This window comes from Rhinatrema bivittatum, chromosome 2, assembly GCF_901001135.1.
Source record: "Rhinatrema bivittatum chromosome 2, aRhiBiv1.1, whole genome shotgun sequence".
Taxonomy (NCBI): domain Eukaryota; kingdom Metazoa; phylum Chordata; class Amphibia; order Gymnophiona; family Rhinatrematidae; genus Rhinatrema; species Rhinatrema bivittatum.
The window spans coordinates 190,855,242-190,879,466 of NC_042616.1; the positions used below are offsets into that span (position 1 = coordinate 190,855,242).

General features: G+C 41.4%; 1 protein-coding gene across 5 annotated transcripts in view; it reads right to left on the reverse strand.

Moving 5' to 3' along the window:
- VWDE (von Willebrand factor D and EGF domains) overlaps window positions 1-24,225 on the reverse strand; it is a 268,951-nt gene that overhangs the window by 156,512 nt on the left and 88,214 nt on the right. For all 5 annotated transcript variants that reach the window (XM_029588981.1, XM_029588980.1, XM_029588984.1 and 2 more), the window contains 4 exons: window positions 17,892-18,106; window positions 10,322-10,395; window positions 6,004-6,277; window positions 1,450-1,643 (listed from right to left, as the gene is read on the reverse strand). In XM_029588981.1, the coding sequence (XP_029444841.1) occupies window positions 1,450-1,643; window positions 6,004-6,277; window positions 10,322-10,395; window positions 17,892-18,106 (757 nt within the window). The remainder of the gene's footprint in view (window positions 1-1,449; window positions 1,644-6,003; window positions 6,278-10,321; window positions 10,396-17,891; window positions 18,107-24,225) is intronic.

The following is a 24,225-nucleotide window of genomic DNA, read 5'->3' on the forward strand; positions in this document are numbered from 1 at the left end:
TGGACAGTTTGCAGTATACCTCTTTGATGCTATTTTGTGTTTCAAGTGGCAGATTTTTTATAACAAAGAATACTTCTGTTGTGTGAGGCAATGAGCTTTCTTTTCCCTTGTCACCTGAACTTCCTGTGCTAGGTTGCTCTATGTAGGGATGTAACTTCCTTATATATATATATATATATATATATATATATATATATATATATATATATATATATATATATATGTTTCTTCCATCAGGAAAGAAAGATTTCTAAGTTTTTAATGTTTCCTTCTCTCCTCCATGGCTTTCTATGGAGTAGGGCCATGTGAATGCTTTTTATCATACTTAAATTAGGCAGTGGGGGGGGGGGGGGGGGGCTGAAGTGTGCGTATGCATTTTTTATTCTTTCCCTTAGTTTGAGTTGACACCAAGGTGGAAATATGCTCAGTGTGCTACTTCCACCTTACTGAGATATTACTGATGCCAGGACAGAAACTTTGATTATTTAATAAGGAATAATAAGACCCATGCAAATTGTAAAGAAGTTGATAAGCAAGTCAGTGTGGGGACCAGTGTAAACATCCTTGTTTTGCTGATAACCTAGTGATATACACAGTACCTCTGAGCTGCTTGCTTTAGTGAAGGCATTGAATATTTATATGCACCAGAATAAACAAATATCTTTTACCTGGATATTTTCCTAAGTCTTGAATGAGGCAAATTACACCTCATATAAATAAAGTGGCGTTGATTTATACAGTCTGAGTCTGGTTGTGGACTACTTTAAGTTATATCAATGCTTTATCAGAACTTCCCTCACATAGGATTTTAATATTAAGATTTAAATATTTGCCATCATAATAGGCACTGCAAGCAATAAACCTTGATTTGCCTTATTCTTAATCAAATGGCTTTTTCATCAATGTTCACCAACAAACAGTTTTTTGAGATTTGTTTTTTAGTGCAATTAAAAAACTTAACTTAGTATTTCTCACCAGTTCAACACCCTGACATGGTCCATGTTTTGAAAGAGAGTTTCTGCATCAGGGAGTCATCAGTTTTTGTAATAGTATATGCTGATTAGATAATATAACATTTCTCGCACTCAATTTAAGCTACAGCTTCTAATGACATTTTGGCGCCAACTCTCCAAAAATCCTATGTGAGAGAAGTTCTGATAAAGCATTGGTGTTACTAGTTTTTCTTCCCTTGCTGTTTTCCTTCCCATGACCCTTTTGGGGATCCTGCTCTAAGTTATGCCACCTGTTTGAATCAGTTTGTCAAAATTAGTGTTTAAATCAGTGCCAAAATAAAATAAACTGGAAATGTTCTTGTGTGTTGTAGAGTTGTCTTTAAAGACTTCTTTTGTAATGAAGGCTACGAATCATCCATTTGCTAAAGCAAGAATTGAGTTATTTCTTTGAAATATGATTAATCTCAATAACATTCAAACAATGATGATTTCTTACCTCCATTCACTAATAAAAGAATCCTGTGTGATTCCAATTCCATTAACATCATGGTAATCATTCCCTGCATCTCCATCGAAGGTACCACAGAGTCCCAAAGTGTTCGTATAGTCCGAGCTAGGTGCCCTGAGGGTCAGGCTCATTCCCCATTCACTCACATCAGCACGAATGAAAGCTCCAGAAGAAAACAAGATCTAGAAACAATTACCACATCACTATGACACAATATGGCAAGGTGGTGTATATTAATTACTAACTATAATAAAATCAGGATTTTACCATAACTGACAAACAGCTAATGTTGCAATGTTCATGCATAAGTAGGCAGCAGAAGAACCATGACAGCTCCAGAGATGGGTATATAGTGTGGAAATACTTCTCTTTGAGTGTTAAACTGGCACTTTATTTTTGGAAAAATATTTCTCAAATTTCCAGACTTAGGACTCTATTTTCAAAAGTATACAAACCTTACACCTATTTGTTAAACTTGTGCACAATTGAAAATTGGTTTCTGTTTTCGCTTCCTTATTGAAACAGCAAAGCAGCCAAGCCACACATTTTACTTTAAGAATTTAGCGCCTACCCAAAAGGTAATTTCTGCCGGCGCCGGGGAAGTGCACAGAAAAGCAGTAAAAACTGCTTTTCTGTGCACCCTCCGACTTAATATCATGGCGATATTAAGTCGGAGGCCCCAAAAAGTTAAAAAAAAGTAAAAAAAAAAAAAAAAAATTAAAATGGGCCCGCGGCTCGCGGGTTGAAAACCGGACGCTCAATTTTGCCGGCGTCCGGTTTCCGAACCCGTAGCTGTCAGCGGGCTCGAGAACCGACGCCGGCAAAATTGAGTGTCGGCTGTCAAACCCGCTGACAGCCGCTACTCCTGTAAAAAAAGAGGCGCTAGAGACGCGCTAGTGTCCCTACCGCCTCTTTTTACCGCCGGCCCTAATTAAAATACATTAAAATACTGTATCGCTCGAATGTGGCTAAAAGCATGTGCTTTGCAGGACACTGAGTGGACTTTCAATATTCAGACAATCGATTAATAGTGGGTAAAATACTTTTAATCTGCTTAAATTTCCCCAATATTTTTTTTGAAGTGTCAAGACTATTTCAATTTCAAATATAACATGCTCTTAGATAGCCCTGAATTTCCTGTTTAGTATCCTGGTTATAAGACCATTAATGCAGTGACCTTGTCCTGAAATTGTTCCCCTATATTGCCTTGCCCTTCTGATCTGTTACACCAGTGCAGTATCCCTCTTCACATTTCAGCATTGAATATATACTACATTTGAGATGAATATTCTTTTTCATGTGTGTAGCTGACGTCCTGGAAGATGAATCACCAACCAAAATATCCCCTGCTCCTCCACATCTAACTTTCTAGCAACCACCTAATCTAAAGCAAAAGATAGTAAGAAGCAAACTTAAAGCATAAACTCAGAAATATGATGCTGGGAAAAATAGGTTTGGAGAGGTTATAAAATATGGGAGAAATCACCAGAAACTTGCAAATGAAAGATGATGATACCAGACCCCAACTCTGAAGCCCAAACAATCTAGGGGAAACTGTCAGGTCAAAAAACAATGATCCGATACTTCAAAATAAACACAAAATGACTTAACAGGGCCATGTGGTTCCTTCCTTAATATCAGACACAATTCTGCTGTCTCTGTCATCTTCTCACCACTTTCACCTTCTGCTAACACATCACCTCCCTTCTGCTTCCTACCACCATTGTAATGTGATTTGCTTGCATATTCAGGTTCTGTGACTTTATCCATTCTGTTTTGACCCGATGAAGGGAATGGAACTCCCACAACATAATCAAGAAAAGCATTAAGCTAGTTCAATAGTCCATGTGGAGGAACCTGGGTTTGATTCCCAGTTAAGGTTTTCTGCACCCTGAATTGGCTGAGGATATGGGTACTGTGAAGGTAGTATCCACAGCCCCTGGGGGACAATCATGGGTCATCAATAAGGGTAGCACTTGGTGGTTGCATTAATTAGAACCCATGATGCAGGGTTCCAGAAGGAGCCCTGGCTAAGGCTCCCGGCCTCAGGGCCATTGCTGCAATAGCCAGGCTAGAACAGTGCAAGGAAGGGTCTATTAAAATAGGGGAAGGTAGCTTGAATGAAGATACATAATGCCAAGATCCTAGCACTGGTTCTAAATAAGCTGAAAGTAAAAAGAAGAAAGGAGGAACTATCAGACTCCTTTCCCCCCCAAAAAAATGCAAGTTTCCATCACAGGATCAGTATAATAATGTGAATCAGAATTAAAGATAAACCAGTATTAAAGGCAGGGGATGGGGAGAAGTAAAATATTCCTGCAAATCAGTTTGCTTGTATAATTTTTTTAACAACCCATGTTTGTGCTCAAAACTATAATTTCCTGCAATTACTGGAAGGGAAAAAAATTGACAGAAAAAATCTGTACGAGCAAATTGACTTACAAGATTTTTTCACCATTAATCCTTTTATTTCTCTACTGCTTCCTAACCCTCAAATACGGTCTTATCTGTTCTCCAAAAGAAAATATAATTTTCAAATGATAGTAATTACTGTTCCCCAATAACAATAGCGCTTTCTGCTGAGTTATATCTGAGAATAAGTGGTCTGAACATTTCCAGAGGAAGTCCAGCAGGGAGCTAAGGAGAATCTGTACTGCAGGACACCTGACCTAAATAATTAAAATATGTATAAAAAGATCATTTTTTCTTGATGCATTTTAGACTATGCAATAGAAAAAATTCAGTATTTTCATTCTGTGTTTAATTTAGGGAGATATTTAGTAAAATAAAGCATAACAAAGTCAGCAAATCTGTGCATAATTTACACCAGTTTTTAAAGTGGCTTTATATGCATAAGTCCACTTTGAAAATGATCCCACTAAATCTACTTGCAAAGTTATACCTCCTAAATTGCACAAATGTTTCATGAGAATTTAAGAGCATACTTTTGAAAATCCACAAGTACACATGTAAGCCCAAATCCTTCCCCAACTCTGACTCCAGGAATGTCTCCTGCTCAGTCTCAGTAAATTTATGCACAAACATGACATACACGTACAGGTTTACCTGCACATTGGACAATTTTATAAAAGGTCATTGCTGCACATAAAATACTTCCACCTGCAAATAATGCCAAAGCAGTGGGCTGCTATAAGTGGAGTTTGAAGCAAAGAGTTAAAATGAAAGGAGATATTTGTCATAAATTAATTACAAATGCAACAACTTTGATTTTTGCACTGTTTGCTTTTGGTTCAAACTTTTTTGCACATCTATCCTATTTAAGCATACACTCATAATTTAGGCACCATGGACAACAATACTGGAAAATTTGAGTTACAGTAATGAACAAATATATCTGGTTATTCGGCATATGACATTGATTCCTTTGCTGCAAAAAGTATATTCAGTAGGGATGTGCAGAAGGAAAATATTCGTTGCTATTTGGTATTCGTTGTGCCGGGACCCAAATCTGTTGCATCTGTTTTCGGGGAAACCCGATTCGTCCATTAGTTGCATTTGGTATTCGTTTTCCATTAAAGTTGGAAAAACAAAAAAAAACCCCCATCCCAATCCTTTAAATTTAATTAACTACAACCCCCCACCCTCCTGACCCCCCCCCCCCCAAGACTTGCCAAAAGTCCTTGGTGGTCCAGTGGGCGTCCTGGAGCGATCTCTTGCACTCGGGCCATTGGCTGCCAGTATTCAAAATGGCGCCGATAGCTTTTGCCCTTACTATGTCACAGGGGCTACCGGTGACATTGGGCGGCCCCTATCACATGGTAGGAGCAATGGACGGCTGGCGCCATCTTGTGCTCCTACCATCTGACAGGGGACAACCAATGGCACTGGTAGCCCCTGTGACATAGTAAGGGCAAAGGCTATTTTGAATACTGGCAGCTGACGGCCCGAGTGCAAGAGATCGCTCCAGAACCCCCGCTGGACTACCAGGGACTTTTGGCAAGTCTTGGGGGGTCAGGAGGGTGGGGGTTTATTTGTTAATGATATGTTGCATTCGTGGGGGTTCGCCATACGTTTCATGGACCCACGAATGCAATGAATAGGGACCTATACGTTGTGGATTGCGCATTCGTTCAAAACAAATACACATCCCTAATATTCAGGCAAGCTTGGGGATAGCCAGTTGTGTCCAATGGACTTTAAATAATATTTCTATACAACTCATAGAGCACAGGTCTAAGAGCAAGAAATCCAGAGCTGTGAAACAACTTGAATGGTTCATTTTCAAATGCAACATGGAAGACTCTTCCTTTTTTACATCTGCAAATATAAAATGCTCAGACTGTGGTAATTTATGTCAGACACAGTAAGAGAAAGAAATCTACTTTAGTCAGTGATCGAGCAGTTTGAGATTGGTAATGCAGACAGAAAGCAGTTATCCCACTATGACTAAGGTACTTAGCTGTAACTGTAGTTTTGAAATATTTGCTTGATTGCCATAAACATTGTATTTGTATTGCTAGTGTTTCATTATGCCTTTATACATATCAATGAAAGCAGTTAATTAAAGAATTTAATACATACAGTGACTTTCCTTCCGAAGTAGGATTCGGTAATTCTGACATTATTGTTGATTGTGTCTCTGCTCTTTACAGATAAATGTGGCTGTGACTCTAGTAGCTGACCACTGCACATATCAAATGCAATGATGTCATTTCCTTCTTTGGCAATAAAGCCACAGTTACAAGATCCTGGGTAGTGAAGGCTTCCACAATCCCATTGCCGTACATCAACTTCAAAGTCTCGAGATTTGCTCTTGTATAGCACAAAGGTCCCCATTTTGAAATTATCATAAATCCTATTAATAAAAATATATATACATTCTGTGAATTTTCACTTTATAATACCAAACCCCACTAATGCAAAATGTATTAGATTGTCCTTTGTTCATCAATAAGGGGTAGATTTTCAGACGAGCGCGAACAGCCTACTTTTGTTTGCGCTCCAGGCGCAAACAAAAGTACGCTGGATTTTAGTAGATACGCGCGGAGCCGCGCGTATCCACTAAAATCCTGGATCGGCGCGCGCAAGGCTATCGATTTTGTATAGCCTGCGCGCGCCGAGCCGCGCTACCTCCCCCCGTTCCCTCCAAGGCCGCTCCGAAATCGGAGCGGCCTTGGAGGGAACTTTCCTTTGCCCTCCCCTCACCTTCCCCTCCCTTCCCCTACCTAACCCACCCACCCGGCCCTGTCTACACCCCCCCCTTACCTTTGTCGGGGGATTTACGCCTCCCGGAGGGAGACGTAAATCCCCGCGCGCCAGCGGGCCTGCTGCGCGCCGGGCCGCGACCTGGGGGCGGGTACGGAGGGCGCGGCCACGCCCCCGGGCCGTAGCCACGCCCCGTACCCGCCCCCAAAACGCTGCCGACACGCCCCCGGAACGCCGCGACGACCGGGCCCGCCCCCCGACACGCCCCCGACACGCCCCCCTCCGAGAACCCCGGGACTTACGCGAGTCCCGGGGCTCTGCGCGCGCCGGGAGGCCTATGTAAAATAGGCTTCCCGGCGCGCAGGGCCCTGCTCGCCTAAATCCGCCCGGTTTTGGGCGGATTTAGGCGAGCAGGGCTCTGAAAATCTACCCCTAAGGGAGGGAGAAAACCAAACCACAAAAAAAAGATCAAAGCCAAAAATGTAATGATCAAATTGATAAGGTACATATACTGTGGGCAAAAGCTGCAGAGGTATTAACCCACATCTATATGTACTTATATTTCTTCTTTCTTTTTGCCCAGAGCCTTTTCTTACCTGAAAAAGGTTTCTTTTTGCTGCTGCTGCTGCTGCTACTACTCATTTTGCCCAAAATTATGTATTTATTTTAATTTCTAATTTATACATGATCTTCCAATAAAAGCTCAGAGCAAATACATAAAACATAAACACAATGCAAATTAAAAACTATATAATACCACAAAAACAAAATAAAATACAAATAAATAATTAATCAAATAAACGAAAAACATAACCATCATAATTATCCTTATATCTAACCATGATTCAATAAAACAGCAATAAAAATAAACATAATAAATCATAAGGATGAAAATCTGAAAACTAGTATATAATAATGTCCAAAATCAGACAAAAACAATGCCAAAGGGGAGAGTCAAGATGACCGCCATGTGAGAAGTTGGTGAAACACTCTCTCCTCGTTTATTCTTAAAAATATTTTCTTACTAAGAAATGCCGCACACAAAACGAAAAGCCAAACTCAGAGAAGCGGCGGTTTCTTCGTCGCCAATCTCTGAGCCGGGCCAAACGCGGATAGAGACGTTTTTCGCCACTGAAGCTGCAGGAAGATTGCCGGTAGAAGCAGCCGCTGCAAAAGCCGACCTCGGGCGGATCTCGGCATTGCTGGCTGAAGATGTTACCTTGAGTCCCGGCGCTCTGATGACCCCCCCCTCACCGGTTCCCCCTGAAGCTGTGCTCGCTGGGGTAAGTCCTTTGGAATTACATTTTACTTCGGAAAATACTGAAAATGATGCCCCTAATATAAAGGACTTACACGGAGCCAGCAGAGAAGCGGAGGATAGAGCTATCCGGGAGGTGGTGAGAGAGAAAGCCCCGGGGGGGGGGAGAACAAGCTCAGAAACCTATGCTGGGAAGCTATATACCGATTGAGACGCCGAATGTTATAACTATGGAGTCCCTTTGGCATGCAATGAAGGGCCTGGAGAAAGCTGTAATTAACTTGACAAATATTACTTTGGAAGCCAATAATAAAATCTTGAAAATTGAGAAAAACCTGGCTGAGCACACGGACAGTTTGCAGGAGACGGAACAAAGACTGAGTAAAGTGGAAAAAGTTCAAGCTGAGATTTTGAGAGTGGAAAATATAAATCTCAAAAAACTAGAGAACTTGGAAAATCAAACAAAGTATTTAAATCTCCGAGTACTGAACTTTCCCTATATAAAAGAGATATCCGCTTATGAGATGTTTAAGGATTATATGCTAAAGATACTGAAGATTCCTCTAGAAGGAATACCGGTGATATAAAAAATATACTATATACCGAGTAAAGAGGAGAAAGCAAAGGAAGTGATACAAAAAGATGAAGAGAATTCGTTGAATTTAACCCAGATCTTGGAACTGTCGGTGGATTCAGAGGTTAAGAAAAGAATGACTCTCTTTCTTTCATGTACTTTTTCTTCAGACAGAGACTTGATCTTAAAGAGATTTATGAGGAATAGAGAGGAGGTGTATTATGGTGGTAAAATCTGGATCTATCCAGATATCTCTCGAGTCACACAAGAGAGACGTAAAAAATTTTTATCTTTAAGGTCCGAAGTTGTATCTAAGGGCTCCAGTTTTAGTTTGAGGTATCCTAGTAAGTGTGTTATCAAACACCTGGACGCAAAGTATATTTTCTTTGAACCGTCTCAACTGCAGAAGTTTCTAGGGCCTAGTAACCCCCCAAACCTGGAGTAGTCGTAGCATGATATAAGTATTCTGCGCACTCACATGACGACCAAAATGACCTTTGTGTCAAGATTTCTTGTAATCCGCCATGTTTAATCTCCCCCGCTTTACTTGGAATAGTAGGTGAAAACTTGAGTTAAACTAAGTAAGAAATGAAAGGTTTTCTGTATTAAAAATGTTTGGTGAATATTAACCTACGCTATGTATAATGTGGTTCAGGAAGCCACGGCACTGTTTGGGATCCTCTGCATAATGGGGTGGCACAGGCAAGTGTAGAGATGATGCAGGTCCCGGAGCTGGAACGGGAGGCAGAGGCGGAGCTGCAGCTGGAGGTGTTGAGTCCAGACAGTTGGCTAATCTCTCAACAGTAGCCGCTAGGAGGTCTAAGCAGTGCTGCTGCTGCTGCAGGCATTGGGCCATGCCTGGGATAGCCTGGAGGCCAGAATGGTCCACCGGGTCCATGGCCTTGGCAAACTGTTGTAAATGTGGACCCTTGGGTCGGCTAGAGTGTTTGGAGAATCCGCTGAAGGAAGGCCTACAGCGGGACTCAAATCTGGGAGGCGGAACTGAACCAGGAGACCAGACAGGACCTTCACCTATACCAACCCTCATTCCCTGCAGGTTGAGCCCTTGGGTACCGGGGCCAGCAGGACTTAGGCGAAGGTCTCCTGGCAAAGAAGAGTCAGGTGAACAGTTGAGTTGAGGCAGGCAAAAGAGCTGGAGAGATGAAGACGATCCAGAAGTCGTGGTAGGCAGCAGCGATGCAGGACGAGAAACCAGATCAGAGCTCAGGGCAGGCAGAAGACTAGCGAAGCCGGAGAATGAGCCAAGGGTCAGGACGGCAGCAGACAGAGAATACCAGGAGCCAAGCCGAAGTCGAAAACCAGAGAATCAAGCCGAAGCAGGAGCAGGATCACGGAAGCAGGAGCGGAGCAGAAACAGGATCACAGAAGCAGGAATACAGAATCAGGAACACAGGAGCTGGAACTGGAACACGGAGGAACAGCAACTAGTTACTCAGAGAGTCGACCTGTTGCCAAGGCAGAGAACGCTGGTGTGAGCTGGGCTTAAATAGCCCAGGAGTCTGATGTCATTTTCGGTGTCCGGGCCGAGGTTTCCCGCTGCGGCCCCTTTAAATTCCAGGTTGGTGCGCGCGCGCAAAAGGGGTGGAGCTGGACAGGGAAGTCGGCGGCATTTCCCTCGTGGGGAGGATGTCGCGGGAAGGCCCTGTCGCGGCCCGGAGGAAGCTGCGGCAAGGACCGGAGAGTGCCAGAAGGTGAGGGGGGACCCAGCCGTGGCTGCCCATGGCTGGGGTTCCCAACAGAAAAATATTGCTCTGGACTTCCAGGTACAGATATACTATTAGTGCTGTATATACAAACTTCCATCAGAGATGTTTTAGAATTAAGATAAATAAGATATTTACCTGCCATCAAATGTAATTATATGAGGGTCAGTAAATGAGTAGCAATAGGCAGTGGGGATATCCTTGACTGTAATCTGAAACCCAAAAATATTTGTATTAAATTTTATCAATACAAAGGTCATTAATTCCTCTCATAAGTACTTCTACAAGCAAAATTGAAACAGTGTCCTACTAAAATTAGCTATGCTGAAATGTTCTATTGTTGGTATATATTTTTTTACACATAATTAGCACTAGGAACGTGCTAAACCCCACAAAGTTTAGTTTCTTTTTTTTCATTTTTAATGTGCACTAATTCAAAATTGTGTGCATTAAAGTGAACTAGTGCATGCTAACTCAAAATAATGCCCATTATCTCAAATAGCATCTAATATATCAAATTAGTGCACAGTACTCTGAGTGCACACTATTTGAGTTATTGTATGCTAATTTGATTTAGTACACACTAAAAACTTAAATTTAGAAACAAAAATAGTACAAACCAAAACTAAAATAATTAAAATAAATGAAAAACAAATTGAAAATAAAACTAAACAAATGTTCTTGCCATGCACACTCTAATTAGCACTACACATACTTTTTGTCATTGTAAATGAGGGTTATTTCCTGTACATTTCTGAGGCTACTTCTAGAATCAGTCTTCTTAGTATTCCTTTGGATTTTGTAGTGGGGCAGAAAATAGGAACTAAAATGTTCAAATTATGATACAAGTATCAAAATCTGCATGAATGTTAGAAATAAGGGATATGAAAATTAAAATCCAAGATGGAGACTTATTTTTTTCAGAAAATAAATCATTTTACCTGACGTGCTCCATGTCTGACCATGCCAATTGATAATATAATGAACATAAACTGTGGGAATGTTGTAAAGAACATTCATTTCAAAATGAAAAACTATTAAACATATAACATAACCTGTTTATGCAATGTATATGTTGGAAAATTGAAGTAACATATTAATCTCAAATAATAAATACTGGATAGAGGAATAGCTTCTAATCTAATCTGGGAGTCACAGCTTCACAACATTGTGCAACTGAGACCATTGTGGAAGTATTTGCATCTCCCCCTGCAGTCAGTATTGCAGTCACATTTTGTAATGTCTCTGCAACTTTCTGCTATAGGTTGAAGTCTTCAGATGCCATGTTCCATTTTTCTCTGTCCATGCTCAATCAGCTGGATTTGTTTTGTCTAGCTGCTAAACTGTTAACTGGATCCACATTATTCCTCCCTGATATACAGCATGCTTTGAGTGTTTTAAAGGGGCATTCCAAATCAGTATGAGGTCAATATATGATTTTTGCTTCTGGGTAAACAGTTTAGCCTTGCAACAGTGACCTATATAACTGTACTGGACTTGCCATACGTCATGACCACAAACCTTTCCAAGATGTTGGAGTCTTCATATTCAATTATTTTCAGTTACTGACAGAGTTTTGTAAACACACTCTCGTCACACACATTCCATGCTCACCTTTTGCTATGGAATGAGCAGACATCACAACCACTAAAAGCATGGAAGAAGGATAGCTTTTCTAGTTTTGCAGGTCCAATTGCATCATTGATGGTATGCACTGGAATCCAACATATTTTGTGTCTTTACCAAAAAAAAGACAGACAGAAGTGTGTCGATCAAGTTCTTTAAAGTTTTAAGGCAAATATGGTGATGACTACACTATCTGTATCATTTCCATTAATCAGAAGTGTCTTGCAGCCTATAGTTGCTGTATGCCTGGTATTGAATTCTTCATGTGTACAAGGCAGATGCATTGATTGCTTAAGGAATTTTCTACCTTTGTTATAGTAACAGCTGAACCTGTATTTACTGCAACTACCTTGTCTGCCAGGATTCATAAAAGCTCTGTCTTTTATTAGAGTCTCGTAGAAAGCTCTTCAGTTGTTTTAGCCTTTGCTGGTTCCTTTTGCCCTTCTCTTGAACCCTGAACCCACCTACACCTAAGTCTGGCCTTGTGTCTGAACTGAAGATACACACAGAATACACTGCCATGATAGAATATGCTTCCATCACAGGAAGGACAACATCTTTCCCACATTTTTCAAATGTTTTGCTGCTTTATGTATTGACCCATCAATGCTTATACTGCCTGCAGGTGGACTCCTTTTGTGACAGTCACTTCAAGGTTTTCAACCAGCCATGACTTCCCATTGTCACTGAGGGATACAGTCACTGGCAGGTTTTCATGCTGGAAGAATTCATGCAAATCCAACTCTCTGTTCTGGCAAGGGATAAAGATTTGAGGGAAAAGATTACAGTCTTCCTTCATGGCTTTCCGCTGTGCAGCAGGCTGGTGTTCAAAGTTATCTTAGTCTTCTTGACATGCTGATAGAAGGAGCTTCCATCTTCATTGTCTAATGCCAGCATGAGTGATTTGAACGGTTTTCTGCCTCTCTTGTAGCATGTGATAAAAATGTCAGTATAGTAATGATCAGCAATATTCAAGGTGTTCAGTTTAAGAAGGTCTGAGGCTGCGGTGAAAGGCTGGCTTATATTTAATAATATAAAGGTGAGCTTGCATGCTTCGGGCAGAATTTCAAAGTCATTTACGCAAATAAAACCATGTTTTATTCATGTAAATGGCTGATAGAAAATAGCCCGAGGCTGAGGGCCTGTAAAAGTATATATATGTGTAACTCTGTTACATCCATATTTTTAAGTAAACTGGGGAAAGGTGTTTCAGAGGGAGGGCCTGGAAATAAGGCAGGATTGAAACTTACGTGCTTACGGATGAATTTTAAATCGGCTGCATGCATTTTCAAAAGGGCCCGGCCATGTGTGTAAGTGATGATATGCACAAAATTGCTGGGCCCTGAAAAGGGGGGTGGGCTGGGGGCGTGGTCTGGGCAGGGCAGGGTGAGAAGGAGGCTGGCCAGGACACTGACCAATAGCCGCTGTACTGGGGAAGCACGCACTGGCTATCCAGGGGAGCACTAAGTAGTGAAACAAAAAGTTGTAAGTTTTTGGGATGAGTTAAAGGAGTGGGAGGAGAGGGGGTTTAAGTAGAGGGTAGGGAAGTTCCCTCCCAGTCTGCTCCTACTATGTTATCTCGCCCTAGTTTGGTGGTACCCTGTTATAGAGTCCATCAACCTAGGATGAGAGAAAATAATAGAAATTTCATATTTGTGAGACTTTCCTCACTCCAAATGAAGTCAAACCTTCACCGAGGTTTACTGTGCTGTTCATATATCTCAGTCTGCATAATAAACTGGCCCTTAAACTCTAAACCACCACAAACACCTCATCTTGAGGTATTAGATGACCCTCCTATTGGCATATAAATACTTGACTACTAGAGATGTGATTTGGCCGAAACTTTCAGTTTGGCCTATGTTATTGGCCCGCCATGGGAAATTTCATTTCCCGCGGTTCGGGCTGTGTTTTTTTCACTGTCCCGAACCGAAAAAAAAACAAAAAAACACCCCAACCCTTCAGATTTAATTAATTACAATCCCCCACCCTCCCGACCCCCCAAAAACTTGCCTAAAGTCTATGGTGGTCCAGTGGCGGTCCCAGGAGCGATCTCCCACTCTCTGGCCGTCAGCTGCCAGTAAACAAAATAGTGCCGGTGGCCCTTTGCTCTTACCATGTGACAGGGGCTATCGGTGCCATTGTCCTGAGCCATTTTTTAAGATGGTGCCGGCCGTCCATTGCTTCTACCATGTGACAGGGGCCGGCCAATGGCACCGATAGCCTCCTGTCACATGGTAAGAGCAAAGGGCCACCAGCACTATTTTGTTTACTGGCAGCTGACGGCCAGAGAGTGGGAGATCGCTCCTGGGACCCCCGCTGGATCTCCAGGGACTTTAGGCAAGTTTTTGGGGGGTCGGGAGGGTGGGGGATTATAATAAATTAAATCTGAAGGGTTAGGGTGGGTTTGGGGTTTTTATTTTTTTTATGTGCCCTTTCTCCCCCCCTGAAACCGATAAGAAAACCACACGAAATTTTGTGGGTTTTCCTATCATTTCGGGGACCCCCGAACCGCGACGAAATAGGAAATATTGTCTATATTTCCTATTTCGTTGCAAACGATTGCACATCCCTATTGACTACTATGAAGGACTTGACATAGTCTCTCTCTCTCTCTCTCAAAATAATAATTATTGTGAGGTGCAAAACGTTTACCACACCATGTGATACTGCTGATGTGAAGCAGTATGTTATCGTGTGGTGCTGTATTTCTAAAATTTCCATGAACACATACCTTTTTCTTATCGATAATAATGCATTTTGATGAATCTAGGGGAAATGTGGTGACATCATTGTCAGATAGGGATGTGCAATTGTTTTTCCCGAATTAGGCAATTTCAACAAAATTGCCTAATTAGGAATGGTTCGGGAGAACCGAAAAACTATCAAATTTTTTCCGAAATTTCAGAAAAAATTCATTTTCGGGTTAGTGCACACTAACGTGGCCGAGTTAGTGTGCACTATCGTGAGTTAGCGCGCACGAACCCAAAAATCGGGGCCCCCGAAAAAAACCCCCCCGAACTGCGGGAAAAACAAAATTCCCACCGGGGGGGCCTCGAAACAAAGCCTGACACAATATTTAAACCCGAAGCACATCTCTATTGTCAGATGTGTTACTACAACATTTGTGGCATGCTAACATCAGCAGTTTGTAGAAACTACATCCTATGATTTGATATGCTTCTTGTTTTCTGGTTATACTTGAAGTTCACAAGAGTCCTCTGTACCAGATTATGCAATCCTTGCTTCAGCAAAGGCAGTAATCTATCCACCAAATTGGAGGAGAAGTTCCATTGATCTCAAAGTAGTTATTTCTATGTTTAATCACCCAAACATTATCCCAAATTTGTGCTCACTATAAAATTCTGGCTGCTGCCACTAGAGCTGCTTGGCTATAGCAAAGGCTGGTTAGTCCACAGCTATGATGGGTGTCGGTCCTTGATTTAAGACAGATGCTGTCTCTTACATCTTTGTTCATCACAAGCTTTGGTGTGGCATTTGAATGACCCTGTTCCCACAATAGGGGAAGCAATGATATATTACTAATGTTGAACGTCTTATTTCTATGATGAATGGTGTGCTGATCATGTGATGAAGTACACAATGTCCACTTTCTTAAAGAGACTGACCTTCTCCATTACTCAGACTCCTGTTGAAGGATGGCTTTGAAGAGGTATGTGTTCCTCAATACAGATAAACTTCAAACGCCTGCAGTTGTAGGAGGAATTGTATTGTTCTTTGAGAAGGAAGCAGATCTAACATAATAGTGAATGATTCTGGGTTCCCTGAAACCTCCTTCATTTTGCCATCTAAATTGAGAATAAGTGTTTCATGGATCTTATTTCTATTTTCAGAGCTTGAATGCTGGAAGATGGAAATACTAATGCCATGAAAAGAAGAGCTTGTTTTAGTTGCAGAATCATAATGAACTGTAGTCCACGGCCAATGTGAATAACCACTTTTTTAGTACTAGTGGACCTACTACCTTGTCTTATTCTGAACATACTTTGTTCCTACAACTTCTCTAAATTGTGCAGAGTTCTGACATATGAAAAACTGATTTTAGTGACATGAAGCAGTTCTACTAGATGTCTTTTTCTAGTCTTTGCAAACACATATTCCTAAGTAGGGAGAAGACAGAGTACTGCAACAGCTATGCCATGGTTAGATCAGATTTTGCTGCACTATGTTAAAGCAGTGATTTGATGTTGGCATCATTTTCAATCATACAAATGAACTGATGAAATCCTAGTGGAACGAGCTCTTCAGTGCATCCCTCAGAAACACATTATCATAATTTGACTTATGTTTAATCAGTTTTTTGTGTACAATTTCACCTGCTTTGCAAAGTAAATAGCTTCACCATATTCAGAAGCTTTTGTCAGAGTCAAGCCTATTCCCTTTCTGATAGCGATAACCATATCTTGTCCTTTGTTTAAGCTGAGACATCTGTGCTAGACACTCATTTTTCAACCTTATTGAATTAACATATGATTCTTCTACACCTAGTTGCCCAAATAATTCCTAAAAACTTAGCTAGATCTGCAAGCCAGGGGCATTACTTTTATTGCTGATATCTGTCTCCGTTATGTAAGTGAGACTTTCTGTAAAGGCCACTGACTATACTTCTCTGCCATGCTTTCCCTTACAATCCTATTATGTTCTATGGCATCTACTGAGTATCAGCTTATTCTCTGCTGTACAAAACTACTAAGCAGATGGGTTAGTACTTCAGTTCCCGCCCGCACTAAGATTTGATAGTAGGCTATCATCAGTGTGTGTCATGGTACATTGGTCCCATATGTCATTCAGTTCTAGATCATTGCTTGACTTAAAGCTGAAAGGTGATCCTTTTTCTCACATGAAAACAATGTGATGACTTGGTTGTTGATAACTATTTCTTTTGTGTTAACTTTGATTGTGCTTCACTATGCTTATTTTAAACAGCTTTTTAAAAGTCATTCTCAATTTGATTTTGTTTTGTAGAAGTCTACTGTTTATGATGATATTTTTGCATAGATTTTTCTCAATGTATCTTCTAGGCTGGCATCTTTTCTACAATTGTGCTACATTATCTGCTTGCAAGCTTTAGGACACTGGTAGCAATTTGAGAGTATCAGTTTACCATGTGGAAGTTCCATTTTAAAAGTTGATTTAAATGGTTAGCTGTTTGCCCTGAAATAATAAACTTATATATACACAATCTGTTACATCAGATGACTATATAATTACTAAAATGTGATTGCTGTGCCTGGCAGTAAAGGCTTAAGATATAGCCATCATCCTGGATTTTCAAGTAGCTAGAAACATACCCCAGTGGGAATATCACAGCCAAGTATAATGCATGTATCAGAATTTGAATGATTCTCTAAATTTCTGTATTTATCTGCTCCACTATTCCACTGGGCCTTATCAGACAGTAGATAACAAACTGCAGGCAAACCAGGACCCAGCAGACCTTCAAAGAGGAAAGCTAAAATTAATGGGTCCTGCTTCTCATAAAACATGATGGCAACAACTTTTTTCTAAAAATAAAAGTTATTTTACCTCCAGGAATTGTAAACTGCTACATAGAAGCATAATAAATGCATGCACTGTCATTTTAATACATTTCTGTTTACCATATGGAAATTAAAGAACTACTGCAGGGCATAAAGTCCACCAGAGACAAATGCTTTGAAAACATTCATATTATTAAGCTCCAGAAGTTTATGTTTTACAAGCCTAAATGCCAGAAGATAGAAGAAACTGGTATTGTTTAACATTTTGCTTTTAACATCATCAGAACTTTAAATTATGAATATTTTAAGGCATTTGTCATTAATGGAGACTGAGGGCTTTGCATAGAGCATATGGGTGAACGATGGGCAGCCTGCACATTTTGAAGGGTCCAAGGGTCAGTTTTCTCTAGCTTGAAAATGCAGTTTTAAAGGCAAGGTTTTGACATTTAATTAAGGTAATCAAGTTTCTAGGCTCCCCTCCTCCAACATTTTCAAAAGAAGCAGGTGGAAGCTTCCAATCTCTCCCCTTCCCCCCCCCCAAAAAAAAAAAAAAAGTACAGTATTTTAGAAGAACAGTCAACCTGCATGCCTTCCGGAGCATAGCCATTCCACAGGAAGGTTTCACTAGCAATGGGGTCAGTCATAATAGTGGTAACTCTGTCTCCGTCCCTTGTGAAATCTGTGACAGCAGTGAAATAAAGAACAGCTTGACTGCAGGTTCCATTGTGGCAGGGTGACTTGAGGAGATCCACTTGACAAGAAGAAAGAGCCAAATTTAGGTGTAGCTGCTCGTTACCTATTTTATTGAAAAAAAAAAAAAAAAAAAAGAACAGTAAAAAGCCAGATCTTAAATATATTCATTTTCATAGCGCAATACAGGGTACTGCAATATGTTATGCAATCAAAGCAAATCATTTATTCAAATAAGCTATCTTTGGCCTTTTATTTGCCTCATTTCGTGACTTCGACAAAGATACCTAGATAATTGTAAAGGGATTTGCGGGAGTCATGCTTGTTGACAGATGATACAAAATTCTGGAAGAGAACAGACCCACTAGAAGACTTGAAAAAAAAATGAAAAAAGGACTTTAAAAAACTGGAGGAAAGGTCAAGGCTTTGGAAACTAAGTATTGGTGCTAACAAGTATACAATCATTTATTTATTTATTTATTTATTTATTTATTTAACACTTTTTTATACCGACCTTCATAGTAATAACCATATCGGATCGGTTTACATTTAACAAGGGTATAACTGGCACATAACTAAAGTAAGTTAAACAATAGAGGTGAATAAGGCAAAGTTACATTCAACAAGGAGAAAGAACTTGGAAGCTTATGTAGCTGGAAGGAAGTAAAAGGTGGTGATAATCAAGAAAATACAATAGAGGATACGGGTTAAAGCTTAAGGTGCTATAACCTAGAAGTGCCATAGTCCATCGTTCATGAAGATCAAAGGCCATCATCCAAGTAAGAGAAGGGCAACTAGTGATTGACTAGGGGATCCCCGAAGGCTTCGTGAAAGAGCCACGTCTTGAGTTTTTTTCTGAAAGTTAAAAGGCAGGGTTCCAGCCTGAGGTCTGAAGGGATATTATTCCAGATAGATGGTCCTGTGATCGAAAACGCTCATCATGCATTCAGGATCCTGCATTCAGATGCATGAATGCATCCTGAATGCATTCAGGATCATGCATTCAGGATGCACAAATTCACTATCTACGTATTGGGCTGGATTTTAAAAGGGTTACGTGCGTAAATCCGGAGGATGTATGTGCATAACTAGAGATGTGAATCGTGTGCCCGATCATCTTAAAGATCGGGTTCGGCTAGAGGGGGGAAAAAATCTGATCTGGGGTGATGTGAATCGGAATTGGTTCCGATTCACATCGTTATTTTTTTTTTAGTGAGGCCCGACCCTTTAAAATTAACCCCTTACCTTCCCCCACCCTCCCAAACCCCCCAAAACGTTTTACGATTACCTGGTGGTCCAGTGGGGGCGCGGGGACCGATCTCCCGCTCTTGGGCCATCGGCGCCATTTTGGCTGCCACTCAAAAATGGTGCCGATGGCCCGATAAAAAAAAAACCCACCTGACCCTTTAAAAACGACCCCTTAGTTTCCCCCACCCTCCCGAGCCCCCCAAAACATTTTAAAATTACCTGGTGGTCTAGTGGTGGTCCTGGGAGCGATCTCCTGTTCTCGGGCCGTCGGCTGCCACTCATAAAGATGGCGCCGATGGCCCTTACCATATGACAGGGTATCAGTGCCATTGGCCGGCTCCTGTCACATGGTAGGAGCACTGGATGGCCGGCGCCATCTTTAAAGATGGCGCCGGCCATCTTTACAATGGCGGCGGCCATCTTTACAATGGCAGCGGCCATCTTTAAAGATGGCGCCGGCCAGCCAGTGCTCCTACCATGTGACAGGGGCCGGCCAATGGCACGGATACCCTGTCATATGGTAAGGGCAAAGGGCCATCGGCGCCATCTTTATGAGTGGCAGCCGACTGCCTGAGAACAGGAGATCACTCCCGGGACCACCACTAGACCACCAGGTAATTTTAAAATGTTTTGGGGGGGTTCGGGAGGGTGGGGGAAGGTAAGGGATTCATTTTATAGGGTCGGGGTGGGTTTAGGGGTTGTTTTGGTGTGCTGGTTTTCCCCGCCCTCCCCCCTCCCCCGATTTATGATTTTTCATGATAAATCGGGGGAATTTCTATTGTATTGCGACTCTTAACAATTTTTGACGATTTAAAATATATCTGACGATTTTTTTTTAAATCGTCAAAAAACGATTCACATCCCTATGCATAACCAGCCTTACGCACACCGGGTCTATTTTAAAAAGGCCCGGCGGTGCGCGTAAAGCCCAAGGACACGTTTAAGTCCCGGGGCTTTAATAAAGGGACATTGCCGCTGTGTCAGAGGATCATTTGCCGGCAAGTTGCCGGCACGCGCAACTTGCACCTGCCCGGAGGCAGGCACAAAAGGTAAGATAATACTTTTTGGGGGGGGTTAGAGTAGGGCTAGGGGGGAAAAGGTTAGGGGAAGGGGTGGGAAGGTCAGGTTAGGGGGGAGGGAATGGGAAAAAGCATTGCGGCTCGGCGCACACAAGGTGCATAATTGTGCACCCTCTTGTGTGTGCTGACCCCCGATTTTATAACAAGCACGCGCCTGCGTGCTCATGTTATAAAATCAGGCATACATGTGCATGCACCGGGTAGCACATGTAGGTCGCATGTAGGCCACATGTAGGCCTTGCGTGCTTCTTCTAAAATCTATCCCATTATTTAGAAGTAGAAGAACTAAAACTGCTAAACAAGATGGGTGACCTGAAAGTAGACTGTAAAAGATGAGTTTTCAAATGGCTGCATGTGGAAAAAAAGAGCAGAACCCTGTATAAATAGAATGTACTCACATGTATGCTATTTTATGAACCTCAAACATAACACGCGGAAGGGCACGTGTGAAAATATATACATGTAAAAAAGGGGCATTCTGGTTTGAGGTCAACATTTACAGGTGTAAGTTGCTATTTTAGAAGAGACGTGTGTAGATTCTGCAGCTTACTCACATATATTTACACCTATTCTTCATATGGTGTAAGTGATAGTAAACTCATTAATATGAAACACTGACTGGGTGAGCGGCCTGGGTGAACTGGGGGGGGGGGGGGGGGCTGAAGAATCTGGAGGGTCTTGATGACCTACAGACAGACTGGACAAACTGGTGGACTCATTTGTAAAACTGGTAATTTAACTCATGTGTGTATGTTGAAAAATATGCAAAATTCCTTGTGTAGAAAGTGACTCACCTGGGGTAAGGGCTACTTAAATTTCATGTGTAAAATTTCCACATGTATATTTTTAAAATATAAAGTAAAAAAAACCCATGCATACAGCACTTCAGGGCTGCATGCATGAAAAGGCTATCGGCGCCATTTTGATTACTGGCAGCCGATGGCCCGAGTGCAGGAGATCCCTCCCGGACCCCCGCTGGACCACCAGGGGCTTTTGGCAAGTCTTGGGGGACCCTCCTGACCCCCACAAGACTTGCCAAAAGTCCAGCGGGGGTCCGGGAGCAACCTCCTGCACTCGGACCGTCGGCTGCCAGTATTCAAAATGGCGCTGATAGCCTTTGCCCTTACTATGTCACAGGGGCTACCGGTGCCGTTGGTCAGCCCCTGTCACATGGTAGGAGCACAAGATGGCGCCGGCCATCCAGTGCTCCTACCATGTGACAGGGTCGGCCAATGGCACGGATACCCTGTCACATGGTAAGGGCAAAGGGCCATCGGCGCCATTTTGATTAGTGGCAGCCGACGGCCAGGGAGCGGGAGATTGCTTCAGGGACCCCCACTGGACCACCAGGTACCTGTAAAAAGTTTTTTGGGGGGGTCGGGAGGGTGGGGGAAGCTAAGGGATTAGTTTTAAAGGGTCGGGGTGGGTTTAGGGGTTATTTTTGTGTGCCGTTTTTCCTGCCCTCCCCCAAAACGATAAGAGAACCCCCACGATCAATATCGTGGGGTTTTCCTATCATTTTGGGGGAGCCCCCGATTTCTGACGATTTTGAAAATATCATCCGATATTTTCAATCGTCCGAAGCCCAATTCACATCCCTAATATCAAGCCCAGCATCCTATCTCCGACAGTGGCCAGTCCAGATAAAAAGTACTCATCAGATCCCTAGTAGTGGATCTATTTCTTATATCTCACTCCCAGGGATAAGTGATAGCTTTCCCAATTCAACCCAGCTAATAACTGTTTATGCATTTTTCCTTCAGAAACTTGTCCAGCATGTTAGTTGCTTTAGCCATATCCTCCGGCAACAGATTCCATAGTTGATTGTGTGCTGGGTGGAAAAATACTTCTGAATTTATTTTAAATCTGCCGGTTGCTAGTTTCGTGGCATGTCCCCTAGTTCTCATGCTGTTTGAAAGGGTAAATAACTGTTCCTTATTTACCCACTCCACTCCACTCATGATTTTATACATTTCAATCTTATCCCTTCTCAGTCATCTCCAAGCTGAAAAGCCCTAATCTGTTCAGCCGTTGTCCAAAAGGGAGCTTTACAATCTCCTTTATCATTTTTGTAACCCTTTTCTGTATCTTTTCTATGTCCACTATGTTGTTTTTGAGATGGGGCAACCAGAACTGCACTCAATACTCAAGGTGTGATCATACCATGGATCTATAAAGGGCATATTGATATTCACAATTTTGTTCTCTATTCCTAACATTCTATTTGCCTTTTTGTCCATTGCCACACATTGAGGCAAATATTTCAAGGTAATGTCCACAAGGACTCCAAGGTCCTTTTCTGGGTAATGACTCCTAACATGTACTTTTGCAAATGAAAACTGATATAGGCACAAAGTATCTGTAGACTTTTGTACCTGATTTTTCTATAGGTAGAAAAACAACACAAACAAATCTAAAAATATAATTATGTGCATTGTTTTGTATCTTGCCCAAAGCACCTCTTGGGAGCACATCCTTCAAATGTGGCTAAAAGATCACTCATTGGGCAACAGGGCACAAACTTTAAACTGGCTTACAGGAGGGCAACTTTCAGACAGTTAATTTACAGGGGTAAATCATTATTTGCTCATGCAAATGGCTTTGAAATTTGCCCTCTTATATGTTACTAGTTGTATCCGTCTCCATTTTCTTTTATAAATAATGGAACATAAGAACATGCCATACTGGGTCAGACCAAGGGTCCATCAAGCTCAGCATCCTGTTGGTCTGACTCAGTATGGCATGTTCTTATCAGAAATATATAATATGAGGTGAATTTAAAAAAATATGCACGTGTAAAAATAGCCTGTGTGCATAAAATGGCATGTATGTGAGTATATGCACTATTTTAAAAACTACAACATATACAAGTATATCAGAAACTGTGAGAACATTTGTGCATGTAAAAAAGGAGCTGGCCAAGTGTGTTCTGGGTATAGGCTAACATTTACATGCATAAGTTTTTATTTTAATACCTACTAAAGTGGTACCCATAAGTCTTTTACTTGAGAATATTTATTCCAGCTCAATATCTGGTGTAAGTGATCGTAAACATCTTAAAAGTGAAAAAATGACTTGGTGGGAGGTCTAAATAAAATGTGGGAACTTCAGGATAACGAGCCAAGAATGTCTTCACAAGCTACAAATGGAGTTGGTGAACTGATAGACTAATTGGTAATTTCATGGCCACGCGCATATTAGAAAATCCCATGATTTATGCATGTAAAAGTCAATTTATGAGAAGTAAATGCATCTAAAAAATGCAAGTAAAATATATTCACATATCCCTTTAAAATTCAAAGTACAAATATGCAGATATATAATTTGCGCACACTTATCTGGCTAAATTTTAACGTATCCATGTAAGTAGTGCTTTTACCATTACTTAGATGGACAAATTTCAACTTATCTGGTTAAATAGCACTTTTTATTAGAGTTATCAGCTATCTTACATACCCAGATAAGTACAAAAAATGCTAATTAGACAAACAAGTAATGTTTTCACTTTTCCGGCTAAGTGCAGCTACTTAGCCGCATAAATCGGAACTTATCTGGCTAAGTGCTGCTACTTTTCCGGATAAGTCCAAACTTGCATAGCTCTTGGATTTTACATATGCGAGCATGTGTGAAAGCATATGTGCTTGCATTTTATAACCTGCACATAACATTTACGTGCCGGTTATAAAGTACAGCAGTAAATTCACAAACAATTTTGAAAGTCATCCTCTCTATATTTACTGTGCTGAGAGGATTTTTAAAAATTGATAGAATGGTAAAACAGTAAAGATGCACATTCATGGTAAATGAATAGCATACCTGAACCAAAAATGGCCTTGCTTGAAAATACTCAAAGATTGCGAGGTGTTTTTAGTTTGTTTTAAAGAGGGGCCTCCTTGCC